Genomic DNA, 27832 nt, shown 5'->3' with positions numbered 1-27832 from the left:
GGTGGATAAACCTGTTGTTTATGATTGGATATTATCCAGCTAAAACTATTTGGACACTTGTTGTTATTACATCTGCAGTGACTGATACTGCTTCCCTCACACGAAAAGGCACCTTGTTGAATTGTGTGAATTATATTCATACGTGTTTTTTTAATATTTTTTCAATAAATTGTTATTTTTATACAAACACATTGATAACAGTGGTTATTGCTATATGTTCCCTACTATGTGTTAGTTTTTGGACATATTGTTTGATTCTAGATACATTGTCTCTGACTGCAGCATTTCAGAGTAAGGCTATGTTCACACGTTCAGGATTTCCATCCTTTTTTTTTCCTGACTGAAAACGCAGGTCTCTGCAGAAAACGCAGGTGCGTTTTTTGGTGCGTTTTTGGTGCGTTTTTGATGCGTTTTTTGATGCGTTTTTTTGTGCGTTTTTTTAGTGCGTTTTTTGATGCAGTTTTGTCTGCAGATTGTCTGTGTTTGACAGAAATAAAGTTTACTGCAGTGGGGGGGGGGGGGGGAAATGATGTCATTTCCTTGTCCAACCCTTTTCTTCTTCCATCCTCCATTTTGGAACTTACACATCAAAATGAGTGGACGTGCTGAGCGTCGTCCAGATGACAGCCCACGGATCCAGCTCCGCACGCCACACCGGATTGCGATCCTGGGGTTGATGCTTCTAATTCTGAATCGACATGCACGTCAGGTAAGCAGATGTCTGTTTGTTTTATATATTGGGTTATGGGTACATGTCCACGTTCTGGAAACGCTGTATGTTTGGCGCTGCGTGTGGCCGCAGCGCCAAACATGCAGCGTCCACATGTAACAGCATACTGGAGGTGATGTCATGAAATCACGTGTCCACTGTGTGTCATCTGTCAGCCCTGCGACTCCGGACATGCTGCGCGTCTTTTATGATCACAGCATGTCCGTGTTCCTTGTTGTGAAACTGCGGCTCCGCAATGAATAAAACAGGGCCCTATGCGTCGGGTGTGATGATGCTGGATTTGTACAATGAACACATCTGGCATCATTGCGTCCCAGAATGGGGTGGGCCTTCCTGAATGTGGACACGTACCCTTACATAATCGGCATTGTTTTCCTTGCATGTTTGATATATTTTTCTAATTGTTGTGTTTACAAAAAAAAATTTTATTTTTCTATTTAGCGGCGGTAGAGAAGACGTGTGCAGAAACGAATGTGGGTGCACCCGCTTGTAGAAGACCGAACTGAGAAGGGGCACTTTCATGTGCTGTACAATGATTTGAGGAGGTAAGTAGAAATATATAGAATGACTAATTTACCTTTTTTTGCAAGCAATACTTGTGAAGTAACCCTTTTTTGTTGTTCTTTTGCAATTTTCAGATATCCTGAAAAATTTATATCGTTTTGTCGGTTACCAATTATTGCCTTTGACAGACTGCTTACCATCCTGGCACCCCATTTAACACTGCAAGACACGGTGATGAGGAAGTCCATCTCTGCTGATGAAAGGCTGCTCATCACCTTGCGGTAAGTAACAATTTTTTGGGGGGAATGTTGTTAGGTCTTTATTTTACTTGTGTCTGTGTCCAGTATGTGTGATTAAACCCACCCAGTCCTCTTGTTGGACAGGGGGCACACATACACACACACACACGTGAGATACGGCTGAGTGTTGCATGGTAAACCCCGGCCCTGCCGCCTGCACTCTGGAGCGGAGTCTGCACCCACATACCAATACATGGAGCCGCACGCTCCACAACGGAGTGCATGCAGCAGGTCCGGGGATTACCATGCAACACTCGGTCATATCTCGCATGCGTGTGTGCACAAGTCCCATCATGCCTTATTAATGTTTTTAACACCCTTTGTGTTGTGCTGGGTGTTAATGCCAGCATTATTGAATGGTGCTGGACGCATATAATAGCGGCCTTAACTTGTGACATGTTGTAATTACCTTTTTGTGTGACATTTCTAATTTTCTTTTTTGTTTCTTTTCAGATTTTTGGCCACAGGAGAGAGCTATACATCCCTGCACCTCCAATTTAGAGTTGGTAAATCTACCATCTCTAACATTGTGAGGTGTACATGTACCGTCATCTGGCAGAAGTTGCAGCCTATAGTGATGCCTTCCCCAACCGAGGAGACTTGGCTGCAGGTTGCAGCAGGCTTTCAGTCTGTGGCCAATTTCCCAAACTGCATAGGTGCAGTCGATGGTAAACATGTTCGGGTTCAGCAGCCACCACGATCAGGATCACGCTTCTTTAATTATAAGAAGTATTTTTCAGTGGTCCTGATGGCGGTGGCTGATGCCCATTACAAATTTGTTGCCATTGACGTTGGTGCCTATGGTAGTATTGGGGATTCTCGGGTGTTGCGAACGTCACAGATTGGGATGCAAATTCTTCGAGATGGCGGCACGCTCCCAGCCCCACGACCTTTGCCGGGTTCCACACATCCAGTGCCCTTCGTGATGGTATCGGATGAGGCGTTTCCCTTAACGACAACCCTGCTGCGCCCATACCCACGAAGGGGACTGGATGCCCGACGTAGGATTTTTAATTATCGGCTGAGTCGTGCACGCAGATATGTGGAATGCACCTTTGGGATCATGACTAGTCAGTGGAGGATCTTTCACACTGCCATTCAGTTGGACACAGACACCGTTGATGCTGTGATAAAGGCTTGCTGTGTACTCCACAACTATGCTCGTGAGTACAACACTGACGTTGATGTGGAGTACCAGCAGCCAGTATTTAATCCAGTGGTCAACGGGGGTCTGGGTAGGCCGTCCAACTCTGGTGTGCGTGTGAGAGAATCCTTCACTGACTACTTTATGAGTCCTGAAGGTGCCGTGCACTGGCAATACTCCTGTGCTGGTGTTGAGCAGCCTGACCAGCAGAGAAGGATGCATCTACACTGACCCCCCAAAAAATGTTGCCGACATCGCTGATTACAGTTTTGACAACATCCCGAAGAATGAGAAACGCCATCAACCAACACAAAAGTTTGAAAAAAAATTTTTTGTTTCATGTGACCAAAAACAGTTTGAAAAAATTGGTTGTAATATAAATAAAAAATCTATTTGGGTGTAATTTGTTATCTTTTTTTTTATGTCTAAAAAATTGTTGGTGTTTTACGAAAATAATAGCAGTATGACGTATACAATTGTTAACACATCAACACATAAACCACTAATTGATAGCCCATAAACCCAGGATAGAGGCCTTGTCCGCATTGTAATAAAGAAGAGAATATTTTGTGTGAAATATAATATATTTAAAAGAACACAAATTATTTGTAATCTTTACAAAAGATTTTTCAATTAGAAAAAAAAAAAAAAAACCCTTTCAAAACCAACAGGCAACTGGAGCTAAAAAAAAAACAAAAAAAACTCTGTGCCACTGAAAACTTTTGCCCACGTTCAATTCAGAAATGTATATTCGGGAGAATAGAGGAAATTTGATCCCTCAGATTGATATGGTGCTCCCCCCATATGCTGCGAACTGCCTCTGTCTCCAGAACTTCCTTGGCTGTGGGCCAAATACTGGGGTCTGGTAGCTGTTGTTTCCGGTGTTCGGTGTCGGGGCCTGAAAAGTCCCAACACCCCCATCAGAACCTCATTGTAGGGAGAAATCGGAGCAGGGTCCTCCAGAGCAGTGAGGGACATCTGGACCATAGACATGAAAAGAGATTGTCTATCCGGTGGCAGGGAGCGTGTTTTTCTTGCGACAGTTTGTGCAAATGAGTCGCAATGGTCATCGGAACTAGATTTTTTAAATAAATCTAACGTGTCACAAGCTATTTGGACAGTTTGGTCATCTTGGTTCTTCTTTGTTTTTGTTTTTTTTTTCTCTGCTGCCACCGGATAGACAGCTCTCTTCTCCACTCTCACAGCTTCTGCGGAATCAGATGCTTCAGCAGCTGCTGAACTAGATGTTGATGCAGCAGCTGCTGAAGTGGATGCTGATTCAGCAGAAGCTGTGGGAGTGGAGGTAGAGATGGTCCCTCCCACTCCAGAGGAACTGCCTGCTCCATCCTCTTTGTCGCTGTCCTCCAAATCAGCTACCGACATGTTTCCTTCCGTCCTGTTGGTGAAAAAAAAAATATTAATTTTTCGCACAACATATTATATATAAATAATCATGTGGAGTGGATTTTAACTTACTTTCTCAATGTCCTACTGGTCACAAGAAACTGCAGCTCTTCACTAAAGGGGAATTTACTTTTGCTTGGCGAAGAGCCACTCTTTGAACATTCATTGAGGAACTTTGTAAAACGGTCTCTGATGGAGCGCCAACGTTTCCTCACATCGTTATCTACCAAAAAAAGGTTACAAAATACAACAACATTTTTTGTGAGATCTAAACAAATTATATTTTTAATCTACTCAAGGTTTACTAAATAAATTTAATTAAAATTACCGATTTGCTGCTGTGTACTCCCTGGATATTTGTCCCAATCCGGGATAAGGTCGCGCACTATTTTTGTCCAGGCTAGTTCCCTGAAGTATTTATCCTTGTATGATTCATCGGCTGGGTCCCACAAGGCCGGATAATCACGAACCTACAATAAATACAATAGTGTCATCTCATAATCTATAGCACGACCAAGTAATGTTACACAATTGCTGGAAATATTTCAAAGTAACCCCTAATCATTGAACACAAGCACAAACTGAAAACACAAACACCAATAAAAACGTTTGTGTGCAGTTGTTTTACCACTAGCTCTGTCGCCGTCAATCCTGAGTGGTTCGTGCGACAATCAACAACATTCAGTAAAAAACACACTATAACCTGAAATAGTTAGGGTAGGGTTAGGGCTCATAACCCTAAGCACCCTACCCCAAAAGGGATCCTAAACATAACCCAACCACAAAAGGGATCCTAACCCTAACCCTACCCCTAAAGGGATCCTAACCCTAACCCTACCCCTAAAGGGATCCTAACCCTAACCCTAACCCTACAGGGATCCTAACCCTAACCCTAAAGGGATCCTAACCCTAACCCTAACCCTAAAGGGATCCTAACCCTAACCCTACCCCTAAAGGGATCCTAACCCTAACCCTAACCCTACAGGGATCCTAACCCTAACCCTAAAGGGATCCTAACCCTAACCCTAACCCTAAAGGGATCCTAACCCTAACCCTACCCCTAAAGGGATCCTAACCCTAACCCTAACCCTAACCCTACAGGGATCCTAACCCTAACCCTAAAGGGATCCTAACCCTAACCCTACCCCTAAAGGGATCCTAACCCTAACCCTACAGGGATCCTAACCCTAACCCTACCCCTAAAGGGATCCTAACCCTAACCCTACCCCTAAAGGGATCCTAACCCTAACCCTACAGGGATCCTAACCCTACCCCTAAAGGGATCCTAACCCTAACCCTAACCCTACAGGGATCCTAACCCTAACCCTACCCCTAAAGGGATCCTAACCCTAACCCTAACCCTAACCCTACAGGGATCCTAACCCTACCCCTAAAGGGATCCTAACCCTAACCCTAACCCTACAGGGATCCTAACCCTAACCCTACCCCTAAAGGGATCCTAACCCTAACCCTACCCCTAAAGGGATCCTAACCCTAACCCTAACCCTACAGGGATCCTAACCCTAACCCTAAAGGGATCCTAACCCTAACCCTACCCCTAAAGGGATCCTAACCCTAACCCTACAGGGATCCTAACCCTAACCCTACCCCTAAAGGGATCCTAACCCTAACCCTACCCCTAAAGGGATCCTAACCCTAACCCTAACCCTACAGGGATCCTAACCCTACCCCTAAAGGGATCCTAACCCTAACCCTAACCCTACAGGGATCCTAACCCTAACCCTACCCCTAAAGGGATCCTAACCCTAACCCTAACCCTAACCCTACAGGGATCCTAACCCTACCCCTAAAGGGATCCTAACCCTAACCCTAACCCTACAGGGATCCTAACCCTAACCCTACCCCTAAAGTGATCCTAACCCTAACCCTACCCCTAAAGGGATCCTAACCCTAACCCTAACCCTACAGGGATCCTAACCCTAACCCTAAAGGGATCCTAACCCTAACCCTAAAGGGATCCTAACCCTAACCCTACCCCTAAAGGGATCCTAACCCTAACCCTAACCCTACAGGGATCCTAACCCTAACCCTAAAGGGATCCTAACCCTAACCCTACAGGGATCCTAACCCTAACCCTAAAGGGATCCTAACCCTAACCCTAAAGGGATCCAAACCCTAACCCTAACCCTACAGGGATCCTAACCCTAACCCTACCCCTAAAGGGATCCTTTAGGCTTGCTATTGTAAGGTGGCATTAAGCACGGTTGATAATGGAGAGTCGTCAATAAGACGCCTATCCATTATTAATCCTATTAAAGGGTTACTATAATATATGTGGACCCCCTAAAAAAATACATAGGGTCCCCCTATATTTTTAGTCCAGAAAGGCTAGGCAGACAGCCGTGGGCCAATATTTGAGGCCTGGGAAGAGGTTAAAATACCCATGGCTGTTCCCAGGCTATGAATATTAACCCACAGCTGTCTGCGTAGCATTTCTGGCACTACAATATAGGGGGCCCCTAAAAAAAAAAACGTGTTGGGGTCCCCCTATATTTTTAGGCCAGAAAGGCTAAGCAGACAGCTGTGGGCCAATATTTGAGGCCCGGGAAGGGGTTAAAATACCCATGGCTGTTCCCAGGCTATGAATATTAACCCACAGCTGTCTGCGTAGCCTTTCTGGCACTAAAATATAGGGGGGCCCTAAAAAAAAAACGTGTTGGGGTCCCCCTATATTTTTAGGCCAGAAAGGCTACGCAGACAGCCGTGGGCTTATATTCATAGCCTAGGAAAGGGGCCATGGATATTTGCCCCCCCCCCTGGCTACAAATATAAGCCCGCAGCCGCCCCGGAAAAGGCGCATCAAAAAGATGCGCCAATTCCGGCACTTAGCCCCTCTCTTCCCACTCCCGTGTAGCGGTGGGATATGGGGTAATGAGGGGTTAATGCCACCTTGCTATTGTAAGGTGGCATTAAGCCCGGTTAATAATGGAGAGGCGTCAATGAGACGCCTATCCATTATTAAGCCAATGAGAGGGTTAACAAAAAAAACCACAAAGACTAGAAAAAATATTTTAATGAAATAAAGACACCCACTTTTTGACCATATTTTATTTAACGCCTAATCCGTCCTGAAGACCCTTGACCTGAAAAAAAGGCAAAACAAAAAAACAAATTCATACTCCCTGGCCCTGTCCGCAGAAATCCATCGAGGGTCCCACGAAGATCTTCCATGGAGAACAGACACATCCAGAGATGTGTCTGCTCTCCATGACTGCAGAAACACACTGACAGGAGCCATAGTTCCTGTCGGTGTGTTACTGCGCATGCGCGAGCGAGTTTACCGGCGGTCATTGACCCCGGCACTCTCGCTTAACGGCAGTGCTGCGTGGGAAAGTTCAACGCAGCTGTACTGCCGTTAACCGAGACGCCGGCGCCATTGAACTCCGGGACAGTACGCGATACACTGCTAGGAGCTTCGCTCCTGGCAGTGTATCGCCGGAGAGCAGCCGATCGTCGTGGGACAATCGTTTTATGGATTCTGCGGACAGGGAGTATGAATTTGGTTTATTATTTTTGGATTTTTTCCTTGAGGATCGAGGGCTTCGCCTACAAGTGTGGTGTATGGTGAGTATATACTCTATGTTATGTGTTGTATGTACTGTACTGTGTGTGTCATGTATGTGTATCGTGTTTGTGTTTGGTGTAAACTTTAGTATTGTGTAAGTCGCCGGACACAGGGACAACTCTCCCATCCTAAATACCGGATGGGAGTAGTAGTCCCATACGGCGACTTAGCACAATGGAGGCATATCGTTGCATGGGGACGGACACGCAGACATACCAGATCAATCAGACGCCCGACATCGATCCCCATGCGACGGTATGCCTCCATGATGACAGTCTCTTCGGGATACAGTCAGGACCACACACGCCGCCCACGGACTTCCGCCCACGCACTTCCTCCCGCTTCCCCGCACTTCCTGCTGCAGCGGTTCTGCACATCAAACCGCAGTAAAACCCGCAGATATATTTTTGATCTGCGGGTTTTACTGCGATTTTGACCTCACAATGGAGGTCTATGGGTGCAGAACCGCTGCGGTTCAGGAAAAAGAAGTGACATGCTCCTTCTTTTTTGCCGCAGCTATTCTGCGCGGCTTTTTAAACGAAATTACGGACCATGTGCACAGCAGTGACTGTTTTCCATAGGGTTACATTGTTATGTACCCTGCATGGAAAACTGCTGCGGAACCGCAGCGGCAATACCGCTGCGGTTCCGCAGTAAAAAACGCACTGTGTGAAAACATACCTGTCTGTAATTGTGCTGATGACAGGGAACGCAGCTGTATGGTTTGTTCTGAGAAAGAAAAGTTGTGGAAGTATAGAGATCACAGGATGGATAGATGTGTTACTGATATGCAAATGGTGAAAACATTTTCAAAACATCTCTGAATTTTTGCACATGGCACTCATACTCAATCCTGAATAAATTAAGAATTTTTGGACATTTTGTCTCCATTTTTTTCTTCATTTGAAAATCACTAATTACACGTCTAACCATCCTGTGATTTCCATACTTCCACTTTTCCTTCTTGATGTTTCAATTTTAATACTGAGGATTGTTTTTTTTTTATTTATCTGGATTTTATGCATTTTTTACTATTTTAATTTGAACTGGGAAACCTTTATCTGAATACTTTTTGTTGCATGATAGCTGACACAATTGAAATTTTCTTCAAGGTGAGAATATCGGGTAGTTGCTTGCCAGTCTGTTAACCGCCTGAAGAGAACAGTCAGATTGCACATGTGTCAAAACGCAGATGTTTTTGATTTAATTAGCATGAATTTGTCACACATGTATTTTTTGTAAGCAGTTGGAATTCACAACTTCACATGGTTGCAGATTATTTTACTCTTACACTTTCAGCAGTGGCGTAACTACAAAGTTAGGGGCCCCGGTGCGAACTTCCAAATGGGGCCCCCCCCCTGCAGCCCTGCCATACAACTCAATGTAACCCCCATAGAATAATGGCCACACATGATGCTCAATACTGTATAACGGCCACCACAAATGAGGCTCCATACTGTATAATGGCCACACATGATGCTGCATACTGTATAACGGCCACACATGATGCTCAATACTGTATTATGACCCCCCTCCTGTATGCATGGCTCATCTCCCTCCTATCCCATATACATAGCTCATATTACCCCTCCTGTATGCATGGCTCATATTCCCCCCTGCATGGCTCATATTCCCCCCTGCATGGCTCATATTCCCCCCTGCATGGCTCATATTCCCCCCTGCATGGCTCATATTCCTCCCTGCATGGCTCATATTCCCCCCTGCATGGCTCATATTCCCCCCTGCATGGCTCATATCCCCCCCTGCATGGCTCATATTCCCCCCTGCATGGCTCATATTCCCCCCTGTATGCAGGCTTAGCTCTCCGCTCTTGCTCGACGCGCCGGCTTATGTCCTCCTTCATCCCCCCCCCCCGTTCCCCCGTCCCCCCGTCCCTCGTCCCTCATACTCACCTGTCTTCCCGCTGCACGGCCATGCCGACATCCCTCGCGCTCTGTCCCGACTCCAGACGGCGGCGCCGGCGCAGCACCTTCTTCCTGCTTGAGCGGTCATGTGACACCGTTCATTAAGATCATAAATATGCGCATATTCATGATCTTAATGAGCGGTGTCACGTGACCGCTCAAGCAGGAACGAGCTGCAGTGCAGACGCCGAGACCATCGCTGGAGCAGGGTGAGTATTCAAGGCAGCGGCGGCGGCGGGGAAGGGGGGGGAGGCCCTGGAGCGGGGGGAGGCACTGCCAGTCCGAGCCTGCCTGCCGGGCCCGGGCCCCTGACCTGCCGGGCCCGGTCGCACTGGCGACCGCTGCGACCGCGGTAGTTACGCCACTGACTTTCAGACTCCCTACGCTCATCATTGTCCCCAATCTCTTCCTTTTCCTGTCCTGATCTGGCTGTACATCACTTCAATGACACTCTTAGAAGCACCCTTGACCAAGTAGCTCCCCTCACCCTCAGAACCTCCAAACACAGAATAAAACAGCCCTGGCTCACATCGCAAACCCGATTTCTCCAGCGATGCTCTAGGTGTGCTGAACGCTTATGGAGGAAAACACGCACACCAGAAGACTTCATACACTTCAAATTCATGTTAAGGACCTATAACTTTGCCCTTCACTTCGCTAAACAGACCTACTTTACCACTCTGATCTCCTCACTATCCAACAACCCCAAGAAACTTTTTGACACCTTTCACTCCCTCCTCAGGCCAAAAGCACAAGTCCCTATCACAGATATTTGTGCTGGTGACCTGGCCTCCCACTTTATAGAGAAAATAGACAATATCCGTCAGGAAATCCGCTCCCAACAACTAAGTTCAGTGACTCCCATCCCTCCCCTCATTGCCCCTGGCTCACTCTCCACATTCGATCCCATCACAGAAGAAGAAGTCTCCAAGCTCCTCTCCTCTTCTCGTCCGACTACATGCACTACCAACCCCATTCCCTCACATCTCCTCCAGTCTCTCTCTCCAGTTGTCACAAGTCACCTAACTACAATCTTTAATCTCTCCCTCTCCTCTGGCATTTTCCCCTCCTCCTTCAAACACTCTATCATTACTCCATTACTAAAGAAACCCACCCTCGACCCATCCTGCACAAACAACTACAGACTGGTCTCCAATCTCCCCTTCATCTCTAAACTCTTGGAGCGCCTGATATACTCCCGCCTTACCCGTTACCTCTCCACTCACTCCCTCCTAGACCCTTCACAGTCCGGTTTCCAACCCCTACATTCGACAGAAACTGCACTCATCAAAGTGACCAATGACCTTCTGACAGCAAAACGTAATGGTGACCACTCTCTGCTCATTCTTCTCGACCTTTCTGCAGCTTTTGACACTGTTGACCACCCTCTCCTTCTCTCTAGGCTCCAGTCACTAGGCATTAAGGACACTGCTCTCTCCTGGTTCTTCTCCTACCTTTCTGACCGCTCCTTCAGTGTTCTGTTCTCTGGCTCCACTTCATCTCCTCTTCCTCTCGCTGTCGGGGTACCTCAGGGCTCAGTCCTTGGCCCCCTTCTGTTCTCTCTCTACACGGCCCCAATTGGACAGACCATCAGCAGATTTGGCTTTCAGTACCATCTTTATGCCGACGACACACAACTATATACGTCATCCCCTGACCTTACCCCCGCTGTACTACAGAACGCCACTGACTGTCTGTCCGCAGTCTCCAACATCATGTCCGCTCTCTATCTGAAACTCAGCCTCTCCAAAACTGAACTTCTTCTGCTCCCACCATCTACTAACCTCCCTAAATCTGACATTAACCTCTCCGTGGGTGGCACCATAATAACACCCCGGCAGCAGGCGCGCTGTCTGGGTGTTATGTTTGACTCCGATCTCTCCTTCACCTCCCATATACAATCTCTTGCCCGCTCGTGCCGCTTACACCTAAAGAACATCTCTAGAATCCGCCCTTTTCTCACCATGGAGACAGCTAAAACCCTCACTGTCGCCCTGATCCACTCCCGCCTGGACTACTGTAACGCTCTATTAATTGGCCTCCCCCTCACTCGACTTTCCCCTCTCCAGTCCATCCTTAATGCAGCAGCCAGGGTCGTCCATCTGGCTAATCGTTACTCGGACGCGTCCGCTCTTCGCCAGTCGTTACACTGGCTACCCATTCATTACAGGATACAATTCAAAGTACTTGTTCTCACCCACAAAGCTCTCCACAGTGCGGCACCCCCTTACATCTCCTCCCTCATTTCTGTCTATCAGCCTAACAGACCACTGCAAATAACTTTCGATTAACCTCTGCACTAATCCGTACCTCCCACTCCCGACTCCAAGACTTCTCCCGTGCTGCGCCAATCCTCTGAAATGCTCTACCCCAAGATATTAGGACCATCCATAATTTGCATAGTTTTAGGCGCTCGCTCAAAACACATTTGTTCAGAGCGGCCTATCACGTTCACTAATCAAAGTCATTTTATGTCTGTGTGTGTGTGTAGCCCATTCACTATCCCCATCTATTCCCCAACCCCTGAAGATGGCTGGATCATGATTGTAAATACATCATTGTAAATACACACCAATACTTTGCATCTCCCCCACCTCATTGTAGATTGTAAGCTCTCACGAGCAGGGTCGTCTTATTTTGCTTTAATTATTGTATTGTTAACGTTGTTACTTATGACTTTTGTGTTTGAAACTGTTAAACTGTAAAGTGCTGCGGAATATGTTGGCGCTATATAAATAAAGATTATTATTATTATTATTATTTTGTGCACGCACTGAAAGTGAGACTCAATCTTTGATAACACATTCTCATTCGGACTGAGTTTAATCAGTATTTTAAATCTAATTTTCATCAATATAAAATTTTTTAAAAATTAATACTGGCGCTCTCACCCACCTAATTGCTGCAATAAGCGTCAGAGTATCTGCTAAAACTTAGCCTAATAAGGAATAACACAAACATAACTGCTGAGTAGATACACTGCAGAGCCCATAGCAGCAGGGGAATGGGGAGAGATGAGTATTGCATTTATTTATTTATAAATCAGTGAGTACATGGTGTCAATAATACTAGAGAAATATGGAGTGTGCATTATACTCTATGGAGCTGCATTATACTATATGGGGCTGCATTATACTCTATGGGCTTGCATTATACTATAACGGGACTGCATTGTACTATAAGGGGCTGCATTATACTGTACAGGGCTGCATTACGTTATATAAGGCTGCATTTTACTTTATTGGGCTGCATTATACTCTATGAGGATGCATTATACTCTAAGGGGCTGCATTATACTATATGGGGCTGCATTATACTCAATGGGACTGCATTGCACTCTATAGAGGCTGCACAATACTCTATGGGGCTGCATTATACTTCTATGAGGGCTGCATTATACTCTTTGTAGCTGCATTATACTCTATCAAGGACTAAGGAGAGTGCATTATACTATGTGTACTATATGTGTACTATATGATGGCTACATTATGCTGTATAGGGCTGTAATATACTGTATGGGGGCTACATTATACTCTATTGGGGCTGCGTTATACTTATGGGGCTGCATTATACTCTATGGGGGCTGCATTATACTCTTTGTGACTGCATTATACTATATAGGGCTGCATTATACTCTATTGGGCTGCATCATCCTCTATAGGGGCTGCATTATACTTTATGGGGGCTGCATTATACTCTATGGGGAATCATTATACGCTATGGTGGCTGCATTATACTCTATGTGGCTTCATTATACTCTGTGGTGGCTGCATTATACTCAATGGGGGCTGCATTGTACTTTTGTGGCTGCATTATACTATATGGGGCTGCATTATACTATATGGGGCTGCGTTGTATTCTAGAAGGCTGTGTTATACTCTGGGAGGCTGTGTTATACTTAATGGGACTTCATTATACTCTATGGGGCAGCATTATTCTCTATGGGCTTACATTATAATCTATGGGAGCTGTGCTATATTTTACGGGGACTGCGATATATTCTATGGGAGTTGCGTTATACTTTATGAGGCTGCATTATTCTCTATGGCACTGCATTGTACTCTGGCACTGCATTGTACTCTATGGGGCTACATTATGCTCTATAGAGGCGGCACTATACTCTATGGGGCTACATTATTCTCTATGGGGGCTACATTATACTCTTTGTGGCTGCATTATACTCTATCAAGAACTAAGAAGAGTGCATTATACTATGTGTACTATATGAGGGTTTCATTATACTATATGGGGATGCATTATACTCTATGTGGCTGCATTGTACTCTATAGGGGCTGCATTATACTCTATGGGGCTTCATTATACTATATGGGGCTGCATTATACTCTATAGGTCTGCATTATATTTTATGAGGCTGCGTTATACTTTATGGTGCTTCATTATACTCTATGGGGCTGCATTATATGCTATTGGGCTTCATTATATTCTTTGTGGCTGCATTATACTCTATCAAGGAATAAGGGGAGTGCATTATACTATGTGTACTATATGAGGGCTGCATTATACTTTATGGGACTGCATTAAACTCTTTGGAGCTGAATTGTACTCTATGATGGCTGCATTATCCTCTATGCGGGTTGCATTATACTCTTTGTGGCTGCATTATACTCAATAGGACTGCATTATACTATATGGGGCTGCATTATACTCTGTAGGGCTGCATTATGCTCTGTGAGGCTGCATTATACTCTATGGGGCTGCCTTATACTCTATGGGAGCTGTGTTATATTCTGTGGGGGCTGCATTATACTCTATGGGGGCTGCATTATACTCCATTGGGCTGCATTATGATATATGAAACTGCATTATACTATATGAGGCTGCATTACATTCTGTGGGACTGCATTTTTCTCCATGGGGCTGCATTACACACTATAGGGGCTGCACTATACTCTATGGGGCTGTATTATACTCTTTGTGGCTGCATTATACTCTATCAAGGACTAAGGACTAAGGGGAGTGCATTATACTATATATACTATATGAGGGCTTCATTATACTCTGTGGGGCTGCATTATACTCTATGGAGGCAGCATTATACTCTATGGGGCTTAATTATACTCTGAAGTGGCTGCATTATACTCTATGGGGACTAAATTATACTTCATGGGGCTGCATTACACTCTATAGGTCTGTATTATTCTTTATGGGGCTGCTTTATACTATGTGGGGCTTCATTATTCTCTATAGGGCAGCCTTATAATCTATGGGGCTGCATTATATTCTATAGGGCTGCTCTATAATCTATGGTGCTGCATTATACTCTATGGGGGCTTCATTATACTCTTTGTGGCTGCATTACACTCTATCAAGGACTTAGCGGAATGTATTACACTATGTGTACTGTATAAGTGCTGCATTATACTTTATGGGACTGCATTAAACTCTGTGGAGCTGCATTGTACTCTATGGTGGCTGCATTATATTCTATAGGGGTTGCATTATACTATTTGTGGCTGCATTATAATCTACAAGATTGCATTATTCTATATGAAGCTACATTATACTCTGTAGGGCTGCATTATAATCTGTGAGGCTGCATTATACTTTATGGATCTGCATTACAGTATACTTTATAGGAGCTGTGTTATATTCTGTGGGGGCTGCATTATACTCTATGTGGGCTGCATTATATTCGATGGGGCGGCATTATACTTTATGAAATTGCATTATTCACTTTGGCACTGCATTATTCTCTATGGGGTTACATTATACTCTATAGGGGCTGCACTATACTCTTTGTGGCTGTCTTATACTCTACCAAGGACTAAGTGGAGTGCATTATACTATATGTGCTATATGAGTGCTTCATTATACTGTATGGGGCTGCGCTATACTCTATGAGGCTACATTGTTCTTTATGGGGGCTGCATTACACTCTATGTGGCTTTATTATACTCTATTGTGGCTGCATTATACTCTATGGGGCTAAATTATACTCTATGGGGCTGCATTATACTCTATAAGGTTGCATTATACTCTATGAGGATACATTATACTTTATGAGGCTGCATTATACTACAGTATATGAGGCTGCATTATACTGTATGGGGCTGCATCATACTCTATGGGAGCTGTGTTATGTTCTATGGGGGTTGCATTATACTCTATGGGGGCTGCGTTATACTTATGGGGCTGCATTATACGCTATGGGGCTGCGTTACACTATATTAAAACTGCATTATAGTATATGAGGCTGCATTATTCTCTATGGGACTGCATTATTCTCTATGGGGCTGCATTATACTCTATGGGACTGCATTATACTGTATAACGCTGCATTATACTCTATGGGGGCTGCGTTATACTATACAGTTGTGCTCAAAAGCTTACATACCCGGCAGAATTTTTGCTTTCTTGGCCTTTTTTCAGAGAATATGAATTATAACACCAAAACATTTTCTCCATTCATGATTAGTGTTTGGGTGAAGCCATTTATTGTCAAACTACTGTGTTTTCTATTTTTAAATCATGACAACCCAAAACATCCAAATGACCCTGATCAAAAGTTCACATACCCCATATCTTAATTCCGCGTATTGCCCCCTTTAACATCAATGACAGCTTGAAGTCTTTTGTGGTAGTTGTGGATGACGTTCTTTATTTTCTCAGATGGTAAAGCTGCCCACTATTCTTGGCAAAAAGCCTCCAGTTCCTGTAAATTCCTGGGCTGTCTAGCATGACCTGCATGCTTGAGCTATCCTCAGAGTGGCTCAATGATATTGAGGTCAGGAGACTGAGATGGCCACTCCAGAACCTTCACTTTGTTCTGCTGTAGTTAATGACAGGTCGACTTGGCCTTGTGTTTTGGATTGTTGTCATGTTGGAACATCCAAGTACGTCTATGCGCAGCTTCTGGACTGATGAGTGCAAATTTGCCTCCAGTATTTGCTGATAACATGCTGCATTCATCTTTCCTTCAACGAGTTTTCAGAGATTCTTGTATTTCAGCTGATGTTATATGTGGGTTTTTCTTTGCATCCTGAACAATTTTCCTGGCAGTTGTATATTAAATTTTTGTTGTTCTACCTGACCGTGGTTTTGTTTTTACAGAGCCCCTGATTTTCTTTTTGTTACTCACAGTTTGATCGCTGCTAACTGGCATTATCAATTCCTTGGCTATCCTTTTGTATCCCTTTCCTGTTTTATACAGTTCAATTACCTTTTCCCGTAGATCCGTTGACAATTCTTTTGCTTTCCCCATGACTCATAACCCAGAAACGTCAGTGGCTGCATGAAAGATGCAAGAGTCTGTCTGGATCCAAGAAACTCACTCAGCTTTTATTCACACACACTGATTACACCGAAACAGGTCACAGGTTACCTTTAGTAGCAATTCAAATTCATTTGTGTCAACTTCTGTGCATGTTATCAGGCCAAAATCACCAGGGTATGTAAACTTTTGATCAGGGTCATTTGGATGTTTTGGGTGGTCATTATGATTTAAAAAGAGAAAACACAGTAGTTTGACAATAAATGGCTTCACCCAACCACTAACCATGAGAAAAAATGTTGGTGTTATCATTCATATTCTCTGAAAAAAGGCCAAGAAAGCACAAATTCTGCCAGGGTAAGTAAACTGTTGAGCACAACTGTAAAGGGCTGCTTTATACTGTATGGAGCTGCATTATACTGTATGGGGATGCATTATTCTCTATGAGGCCTGCATTATACTCTATAGGGGCTGCATTCAACTCCATCAAGGACTATGAGGAGTGCATTATACTATGTGTACTATATGGGGGCTGCATTCCATTCTATTGGGTGCGGCATTATACTATATGGGGCTATATTATAATGTATGAGGCTGCACTGTACTCTATGGGGCTGTATTATAATCTATGGGGCTGCATTATACTCTATGAAGCTGCATTATACTCTATGGAGCTGCATTATACTTTATGGGGCAGCATTATACTCTATGAAGGCTGCATTATACTGTATGGAGGCTGCATTATACTCTATGGGGGCTGTTTTAAACTCTATCAAGGACTATGGGGAGTGCATTATTCTAAGTGTACTATATGGAAGCTGCATTATATTCTATCAAGGACTATTGGGAGTGCATTATACTGTATGGAGGACTACCTGGAATACGTTAAACTGTATGGAGGACTATTTGTAATGCATTATACTACATGAAGAACTATGGGGTGCATTATACTATGGTGAGTGCATTGTACTAGATGGAGGACTATTATGGTGCATTATACTATACGGGTACTATGGGATGCATTATACTATACTGAGGACTATGGGGACTGTATTATACTATATGAAGGACTATGGGGAGGCTGGGAAACAAGCGTTGAACGACTTCAATATTGTTGATCATGCTCGGTTAATGGCCTAAACTCAGTGCATATAAATACAATCTGTGTGATGGTGCAATATGTGATCATTTGGGGCTCCAGTTTAAATTTTTGCCCAGGGCCCCACTTTGTCTACAACCAGTCCTGAACCCAAATAACTAATGCAAAGTGCGCTGAAGTGTCAGTATTAATACATCTCTGCATATATCAAAAAGATCAAAAAAGGAATTAGTTCCTAGTGTGATGAATGATGATCCGGTATTACAACGTATCTGATGATCCGGAACTGCAGGTCACGTACCGTATTCACTAAATATGATTTTACACAAGTTCCAAGGCACTAGAACTGGATTTAATTAAGCAGAAGATGAAAAGTTCAAGATGAAAAGTCCCGTGGATATTCAATATGGTCAACTAGATGTACTCTTCAGTCTGACTTCTGACTATCCATGTGAAAGTTCTGCAGCGTCTCTAAGTCTTTCCTTCCAGCGCTTCAGCCAGTATTGTCGCAGTCAGCTAATTGCTGGTAAACTAGCTATTCTGTGGACTGTGATGTCACTTGGCTATGGAGGTTCTGTGAAGCAAAAAAGGTACCGGTGGTGACACATGTGAAGATTGAGATTTCGGGAGACAAGATCTCGCCCAAGATTTCAGGAGACAAGATCTTGTCCGAGATCTTGTATGCCGAGATCTCAATCTGCATATGTGCCGCCTCTGGCTGAGTTTTTCCCAAAGCCCACTGCAGGGAAATCAATAGGAAGGGGACTCCACACAACATCTTATGACAACTCAGGGCCTTCAGCCTCGCACTGCCTGGGGCCTGCAGGATCTCCCCATTCCTGCCACCGCCAGCCTTCGGAAACAGCAAATCTGCCTTCTCGCTATATTGCAGCTGCCCAATTTGGTAGGCTACCATCGGATTTTAAGAGGCACCCCCATTTTCCTCCCAAGTTTTGGGGGAAAATAGTAATATATAATTCAAAAATACGGTAACTATATCTACCTATTTATTCTCAGGGTTCTGGCTGATGCTATTTATTGGTTCCTGTCACGAATCACAGGGAGGATAAAAATCATCCCCTTCGCTCACACCAATATGTTCTGAATCGGGGTTGTTTGGTTGCCCCGATTTTTTTCTGAAGGGGATTTATCTATATCCCACTTCCTAGTTCCGGTTTGGAACTTGCAGCTCTTTGGCGCCCCTCTAACCCTCAGGTCAGGCAAGGTACTGCACCTAGGATATTTAGTCGCCAGAAAGGCTGCCTTACTTTGTACTGGCTAATGAGCATGTTAAATCTGTTTAGTTTGTTACTATCCGCCATTTTCTTGTGGAGTTCTGGCTGCTGGTCTTTTTCCTCCGGTGCTGGGTTTGTCTTGGGTCAGGTGTTTGTTTCACTCTTTATTAACCAGCACCTGCCTCCCAGTCCTTGCTGGACAACAGTGTTAATATGCTTGAGCTCTATCTTGTTGCGTTGCTAAGTGTTCTGTGTGTGTTATTTGTGCAGTACTGGTATATCTGGTTCTGCTAGCCTTAGTTTCTGTTTTCTATTGGTTTCTGCAGCCTTCTCTGTGTTTTCTACTAGGAGGTCACCCGTTTTTGTATCCAGTTCTTAGTTCTTTTAGGGTATCCCTTCCCCTTATCTATAGGTCTTCGTTTGAGATTAACCTAGGATTGTCAGTGGGTCTATTCGCAAGGAATGGGTCGCCCACTCCATCGCAGGGTTTCAGCTTAGTCATAGTGCAGGGTCAGTTTTCCCCCTTCCACCTTAGTCCTGTGTTGCAGATCCGTAACAGTTTGTCCAGCCAGAGAGAAGTATTAAAAAAAAAAAAACTCCCGGATTTCAGCAGCATGAACAGCGTTCAAGATCTTGCTCAGTATCTGCAAGGGTTAAAGGGTTGGAAGTTGCCAGCTTACAGCAGCACGTGAGTAGTTGCCCTGGAATCCACTCTGAGGAACCTAAGGTCAACTACGATGTTGGAAACCGAGAATTGCTGGTTATTAAGCTTGCGTCTGAGCATTGGTGACATTTTTTGGAGGGCGCTAGACATCCTATACAAGTCTTTACTGATCAAAAGAACCTGATTTACCTGGATGCTGCTAAACGTTTGAATGCCCATCAAGCTAGGTGGGCATTGGTTTTTGCCCGGTTCCATTTCTCTGTGACATATATCCCTGGGACAAAAAATGTTAAAGCTGATGCTTTGTCTTGAAGTTTCTCCCCAGCGGTTAATACTGAAAAGGAAGAATCTATTCTGCAGAGAGGGGTGGTTGTGGCAGCATTAGGTTCTGAGTTGGAAAACAGCATTCTTAAAGCCCAGGATGCGCCACCAACTAACACTTCGTATGGGAAATTATTTGTGCCTAAAGCCCTGAGGAGAGCTTTGTTTACGGAATGTCATGAGTCTTGTTTGGGGGGTCATCCAGGGATTGCCGAAACAAGAAAGTTGATCAGTCAGAGTTTCTGGTGGCCGGGATGGCTAAGAGAAATTGTCAAGTGGGTGCGTCAGTGTACCATGTGTGCTTTCTAGGTCTAAGGCTTCTCATGCTCCGGCAGCAGGGTTGCTTTGCCGGTTAGAGGTTCCTAGTTCTCCATGGATGCATCTTGCAATGGATTTTATCACCGACCTGCCGGTCTCTGAGTGTTTTTCTGTTATCTGGGTCATTGTGGACTGGTTTAGTAAGATGTGTCATCTGGTCCCGTTCAATAAATTACCCTGCGCTAAGACACTTGCCAGGGCATTTGTGAAAGAGATTGTCATACTCCACGGTGTTCCCATGGACATTGTCTCCAACAGGGGGCCACAGTTTGTAGCTCGCTTTTGGTGTGCCTTTTGTGACAGACTTAAGGTTCATTTGTCATATATCATCCGCAGTCCAATGGACAGACCGGGAGGAAGAACCATGACGTTGAGCAGTTTTTTAGACATTTTGTAGCGGACAATCAGGAGATGTGGTCAGAATATCTACCATTAGCTGAGTTTGCTCTCAATAATCATACGTCTTCTTTGGCTGGGTGTTCTCCCTTCTTTTGTTGTACTGGGAAGAATCCTGTTATGACCTGGTGGTTAGGACAATAATGGACCTGGTGGTTAAGAGCACACGGAATGACCTGATAGTTACTAATAATATAGGACGAGCTCTGAGACGTGGGAACTCTGCTGACCGCAATCCCTAATCCTATCACACACACTAGAAATAGCCGTGGATTGCTCCTAACGCTCCCTATGCAACTCGTCACAGCCTAAGGAACTAGCTAGCCCTGAAGATAGAAAAATAAAGCCTACCTTGCCTCAGAGAAATTCCCCAAAGGAAAAGGCAGCCCCTCACATATAATGACTGTGAGTAAAGATGAAAATTACAAACACAGAGATGAAATAGATTTAGCAAAGTGAGGCCCGACTTACTGAACAGACTGAGGATAGGAAAGGTAACTTTGCGGTCAGCACCAAAAACTACAATAAGACCACGCAGAGGGCGCAAAAAGACCCTCCGCACCGACTCACGGTGCGGAGGCGCTCCCTCTGCGTCCCAGAGCTTCCAGCAAGCAAGACAAAAATCAAAAATAGCAAGCTGGACAGAAAAATAGCAAACAAAAGAAAAACAGGCAGGAGCTTAGCTTCTGCTGGGAAGACAGGTCACAAGAACGATCCAGGAGTGAACTAGACCAATACTGGAACATTGACAGGTGGCATGGAGCAATGATCTAAGTGGAGTTAAATAGAGCAGCCAGCTAACGAATTAACCTCGTCACCTGTGGAAGGAAACTCAGAAGCCGCAGCCCCACTCACAACCACTAGAGGAAGCCCATGAACAGAACCAGCCGAAGTACCATTCATGACCACAGGAGGGAGCTTCACAACAGAATTCACAAGAGTATCCCCCCCTTGAGGAGGGGTCACCGAACCCTCACCAGAGACCCCAGGCCGACCAGGACAAGCCAAATGAAAGGCACGAACCAGATCGGCAGCATGAACATTGGAGGCAAAGACCCAGGAATTATCTTCCTGACCATAACCCTTCCACTTGACCAGGTACTGGAGTTTCTGTCTCGAAATACGAGAATCCAAAATCTTCTCCACCACATACTCCAACTCCCCCTCAACCAACACCGGGGCTGGAGGATCAACGGATGGAACCACAGGCGCCACGTATCTCCGCAACAACGACCTATGGAACACATTATGGATGGCAAAAGAAGCTGGAAGGGTCAAACGAAACGACACAGGATTGAGAACCTCAGAAATCTTATACGGACCAATGAAACGAGGCTTAAACTTAGGAGAGGAAACCTTCATAGGAACATAACGAGACGACAACCAAACCAAATCCCCAACACGAAGTCGGGGACCCACACAGCGCCGGCGGTTAGCGAAACGTTGAGCCTTCTCCTGGGATAATGTCAAATTGTCCACCACATGAGTCCAAATCTGCTGCAACCTATCCACCACAGTATCTACAGTCCGAAGACTCAACCTGCCCTGAAGAGAAACGAGGATGGAAACCAGAATTGCAGAAAAACGGCGAAACCAAAGTAGCCGAGCTGGCCCGATTATTAAGGGCGAACTCAGCCAAAGGCAAAAAAGACACCCAATCATCCTGATCAGCAGAAACAAAGCATCTCAGATATGTTTCCAAAGTCTGATTAGTTCGTTCGGTTTGGCCATTTGTCTGAGGATGGAAAGCCGAGGAAAAAGACAAATCAATGCCCATCCTAGCACAAAAAGCTCGCCAAAACCTCGAAACAAACTGGGAACCTCTGTCCGAGACGATGTTCTCCGGAATGCCATGTAAACGAACCACATGCTGGAAAAACAATGGCACCAAATCAGAGGAGGAAGGCAATTTAGACAAAGGTACCAAATGGACCATCTTAGAGAAGCGATCACAAACCACCCAAATGACCGACATCTTTTGAGAAATAAAATCCATAGAGATATGCGTCCAGGGCCTCTTCGGGACCGGCAAGGGCAAAAGCAACCCACTGGCACGAGAACAGCAGGGCTTAGCCCGAGCACAAGTCCCACAGGACTGCACAAAAGAACGCACATCCCGCGACAAAGACGGCCACCAAAAGGATCTAGCCACCAAATCTCTGGTACCAAAGATTCCCGGATGACCAGCCAACACCGAACAATGAACCTCAGAGATAACTCTACTAGTCCATTTATCAGGGACAAACAGTTTCTCCGCTGGGCAACAGCCAGGTCTATCAGCCTGAAATTTTTGCAGCACCCGCCGCAAATCAGGGGAGATGGCAGACAAAATTACCCCCTCTTTGAGAGTACCCGCCGGCTCAGGAACACCCGGAGAGTCGGGCACAAAACTCCTTGACAGGGCATCAGCCTTCACATTCTTAGAGCCTGGAAGGTACGAAACCACAAAATCAAAACGGGAGAAAAATAGCGACCAACGAGCCTGTCTAGGATTCAACCGTTTGGCAGACTCGAGATAAGTCAAATTCTTGTGATCCGTCAAGACCACCACGCGATGCTTGGCTCCTTCAAGCCAATGACGCCACTCCTCGAATGCCCACTTCATGGCCAACAACTCTCGATTGCCAACATCATAATTGCGCTCAGCAGGCGAAAACTTTCTAGAAAAGAAGGCACATGGTTTCATCACTGAGCCATCAGAACTTCTTTGCGACAAAACATCCCCTGCTCCAATCTCAGAAGCATCAACCTCGACCTGAAACGGGAGCGAAACATCTGGCTGGCACAACACAGGGGCAGAAGAAAAACGACGCTTCAACTCCTGAAAAGCTTCCACAGCCGCAGAAGACCAATTGACCACATCAGCACCCTTCTTGGTCAAATCAGTCAACGGTTTAGCAACACTAGAAAAATTACTGATGAAGCAACGATAAAAATTAGCAAAGCCCAGGAACTTTTGCAGACTCTTCACAGATGTCGGTTGAGTCCAATCATAAATGGCCTGGACTTTAACAGGGTCCATCTCGATAGTAGAAGGGGAAAAAATGAAACCTTCTGAACTCCAAAGAGACACTTTGACCCCTTCACAAACAAAGAATTCGCACGAAGGACCTGGAACACCATTCTGACTTGCTTCACGTGAGACTCCCAATCATCCAAGAAGACCAAAATATCATCCAAATATACAATCAGGAATTTATCCAGGTACTCTCGGAAGATGTCATGCATAAAGGACTGAAATACTGATGGAGCATTGGAAAGCCCGAATGGCATAACCAGGTACTCAAAATGGCCCTCGGGCGTATTAAATGCTGTTTTCCATTCATCGCCCTGTTTAATACGCACAAGATTATACGCACCACGAAGATCTATCTTGGTGAACCAACTAGCCCCCTTAATCCGAGCAAATAAATCAGACAGCAGTGGCAAAGGGTACTGAAATTTGACTGTGATCTTATTAAGAAGGCAGTAATCAATACAAGGTCTCAAAGAACCATCCTTCTTGGCCACAAAAAAGAACCCTGCTCCCAATGGTGACGACGACGGGCGAATATGCCCCTTCTCCAAGGATTCCTTTACATAACTCCGCATAGCGGCGTGCTCTGGCACAGATAAATTGAACAGTCGGCCCTTAGGAAACTTACTACCAGGAATCAAATTGATAGCACAATCGCAATCCCTATGAGGAGGTAGGGCACTGGATTTGGGCTCATCAAATACATCCCGGTAATCCGACAAAAACTCCGGGACTTCAGAAGGGGTGGATGATGAAATAGACAAAAATGGAACATCACCATGTACCCCCTGACAACCCCAGCTGGACACAGACATAGATTTCCAATCCAATACTGGATTATGGACCTGTAGCCATGGCAACCCCAAAACGACCACATCATGCAGATTATGCAACACCAAAAAGCGAATATCCTCCTGATGTACAGGAGCTATGCACATGGTCAATTGGGTCCAGTACTGAGGCTTATTCTTGGCCAAAGGCGTAGCATCAATTCCTCTCAATGGAATAGGATACTGCAAGGGCTCCAAGAAAAAACCACAGCGCCTAGCATACTCCAAGTCCATCAAATTCAGGGCAGCGCCTGAATCCACAAATGCCATAACAGAATAGGATGACAAAGAGCAAATCAGAGTAACGGACAAAAGAAATTTCGACTGTATCGTACCAATGGTGGCAGACCTAGCGAAACGCTTAGTGCGCTTAGGACAATCAGAGATAGCATGAGTGGAATCACCACAGTAAAAACACAGCCCATTCCGACGTCTGTGTTCTTGCCGTTCAGCTCTGGTCAAAGTCCTATCACATTGCATAGGCTCAGGTTTATGCTCAGATAATACCGCCAAATGGTGCACAGCTTTACGCTCACGCAAGCGTCGATCGATCTGAATGGCCAAAGACATAGACTCATTCAGACCAGCAGGCATGGGAAATCCCACCATGACATCCTTAAGGGCTTCAGAGAGACCCTTTCTGAAAACTGCTGCCAGGGCACATTCATTCCACTGAGTGAGTACAGACCACTTCCTAAACTTCTGACAATATATCTCTACCTCATCCTGACCCTGACACAGAGCCAGCAAGATTTTCTCTGCCTGATCCACTGAATTTGGTTCATCATAAAGCAATCCGAGCGCCAGAAAAAACGCATCAACATCACGCAATGCCGGATCTCCTGGCGCAAGGGAAAATGCCCAGTCTTGAGGGTTGCCACGTAACAAAGAAATAATAATTTTCACTTGTTGAACAGGGTCACCTGAGGAGCGAGGTTTCAAAGCAAGAAACAATTTACAATTATTTTTAAAATTCAGAAACTTAGATCTATCCCCAAAAAACAAATCAGGAATTGGAATCCTAGGCTCTAACATCGGATTCTGAACCACAAAATCTTGAATGTTTTGTACCCTTGCAGTGAGATTATCCATACAAGAGGACAGACCTTGAATGTCCATATCTACACCTGTATCCTGAACCACCCAGAGGTAAAGGGGAAAAGAGAGACAAAACGCACTGCAAAGAAAAAAAATGGTCTCAGAACTTCTCTTATCCCTCTATTGAGATGCATTAATACTTTGGGCCACCTGTACTGTTATGACCTGGTGGTTAGGACAATAATGGACCTGGTGGTTAAGAGCACACGGAATGACCTGATAGTTACTAATAATATAGGACGAGCTCTGAGACGTGGGAACTCTGCTGACCGCAATCCCTAATCCTATCACACACACTAGAAATAGCCGTGGATTGCTCCTAACGCTCCCTATGCAACTCGTCACAGCCTAAGAAACTAGCTAGCCCTGAAGATAGAAAAATAAGCCTACCTTGCCTCAGAGAAATTCCCCAAAGGAAAAGGCAGCCCCCCACATATAATGACTGTGAGTAAAGATGAAAATTACAAACACAGAGATGAAATAGATTTAGCAAAGTGAGGCCCGACTTACTGAACAGACTGAGGATAGGAAAGGCAACTTTGCGGTCAGCACAAAAAACTACAAAAAGACCACGCAGAGGGCGCAAAAAGACCTTCCGCACCGACTCACGGTGCGGAGGCGCTCCCTCTGCGTCCCAGAGCTTCCAGCAAGCAAGACAAAAATCAAAAATAGCAAGCTGGACAGAAAAATAGCAAACAAAAGAAAAACAGGCAGGAACTTAGCTTCTGCTGGGAAGACAGGTCACAAGAACGATCCAGGAGTGAACTAGACCAATACTGGAACATTGACAGGTGGCATGGAGCAATGATCTAAGTGGAGTTAAATAGAGCAGCCAGCTAACGAATTAACCTCGTCACCTGTGGAAGGAAACTCAGAAGCCGCAGCCCCACTCACAAGCACCAGAGGAAGCCCATGAACAGAACCAGCCGAAGTACCATTCATGACCACAGGAGGGAGCTTGACAACAGAATTCACAACAGAATCCATCTTTGGGTCCTTTTTCTAGGATTGGGGTGGCGGTGCCTGAGTTGGAGAGTTTTTCTGGAAATTTGGAAAGGGCTTGGACAAGTGTGCACCATAATTGTCACACCGATAACGGCGATAAGGGCAGGACGGCGTACTGGGACCCGCACCTGTCCCTGCCACTATAATTGGTCCCTGGCTTTCCCTTATCTCAGGGGTACCTATGATGGTTAGGAGGTCTGAGCCGCCAGCGTATCCCTGTCTCCTGTGCAGGCCCTATCAGTGGCCCCCTCTCCCCCACAGGGAGGTGGACTGCACCAGTGTATAATTACAACAATAAACAGGGTATACATAAAAGGTAACTAAAAGTCTCAAACTCACCAAATGCTCACACAACCACAGAGGAAACACAGAGATGGGAAGAGAAAGAAAAAACTAGGAAGGAAAACAGGTTTAACATGCAACCAAAACAGCAGACACCAATCTCTGTAAATAAACCTCCAAGCTCCAACACTACGCTCCTTCAACCTCCAAGCCAGGCAGCAGAACTGATCACTGACAATAGCTGTAGTCAAGGATGGGTCTATATAGAGGAGAAGATTACAAAATCCACTTCAGCTGAGAGACCCAGCTCACAGCAACTCAGCAACAAGGTTAACTCCTGCACTGCTGGCACAAAGCAGCCAGGTCAGAATACAGGAGAAGAGCTTCTGTTCACTGTGTGTGAACGAGGCCCAGAGCGCTGCGGTTCTCTGGAACCTCTCTGTCGCGGTAGCCCCATGACAATAATCTTATATAGGCTAATAGGAGGTTTAAGAAATTTTTTGACAAGAGTAGAAGGGAGGCGAGGTATGTTGTTGGGGACATGGTTTGGTTGCCCTCTAGGAATCTGCGTTTGAAGATCCCATCTAAAAAGTTGGGGCCGAAGTTTGTAGGACCTTTCAAAGTGGTTCACATTGTCAATTCAGCAGCGGTGAGATTAGACATTCATTCGTCCTGGAAAAATAATTCAGTTTTTCATGTATCTTTGCTGAAGAATGTTGACACGCCAGATAAGGTGGCTATGCTG

General features: G+C 45.1%; 2 protein-coding genes across 3 annotated transcripts in view; one reads left to right on the top strand and one right to left on the bottom strand.

The window, feature by feature from the left end:
* The first annotated feature begins 545 nt into the window (after nt 1–545).
* On the top strand, nt 546–3080 carry LOC138662623 (uncharacterized). 2 transcript variants are annotated; one of them, XM_069748453.1, is made up of 4 exons: nt 546–709; nt 1181–1275; nt 1369–1515; nt 1987–3080. In XM_069748453.1, the coding sequence occupies exons 1-4, from the start codon at nt 593–595 to the stop codon at nt 2906–2908; spliced, it is 1281 nt and encodes a 426-aa protein (XP_069604554.1). In that variant the 5' UTR covers nt 546–592; the 3' UTR covers nt 2909–3080. The 2 variants fall into 2 exon arrangements, with proteins under 2 accessions (XP_069604554.1, XP_069604555.1); XM_069748454.1 differs by having other exon boundaries at nt 1172–1275.
* A 260-nt stretch (nt 3081–3340) lies between these two features.
* The window catches only part of LOC138666321 (uncharacterized), a 70901-nt gene continuing 46409 nt past the window's right edge, over nt 3341–27832 (bottom strand). The window contains exons 4-6 of the mRNA XM_069754549.1: nt 4410–4551; nt 4154–4304; nt 3341–4073 (exon numbers count right to left, since the gene is read on the bottom strand). Of these exons, the coding sequence (XP_069610650.1) occupies nt 3410–4073; nt 4154–4304; nt 4410–4551 (957 nt within the window). The 3' untranslated portion in view covers nt 3341–3409. The remainder of the gene's footprint in view (nt 4074–4153; nt 4305–4409; nt 4552–27832) is intronic.

This window comes from Ranitomeya imitator, chromosome 2, assembly GCF_032444005.1.
Source record: "Ranitomeya imitator isolate aRanImi1 chromosome 2, aRanImi1.pri, whole genome shotgun sequence".
NCBI classification, from domain to species: Eukaryota; Metazoa; Chordata; class Amphibia; order Anura; family Dendrobatidae; genus Ranitomeya; species Ranitomeya imitator.
Note: the sequence above shows the minus strand (reverse complement) of the source record. Positions and strands in the feature narration are given on the sequence as shown.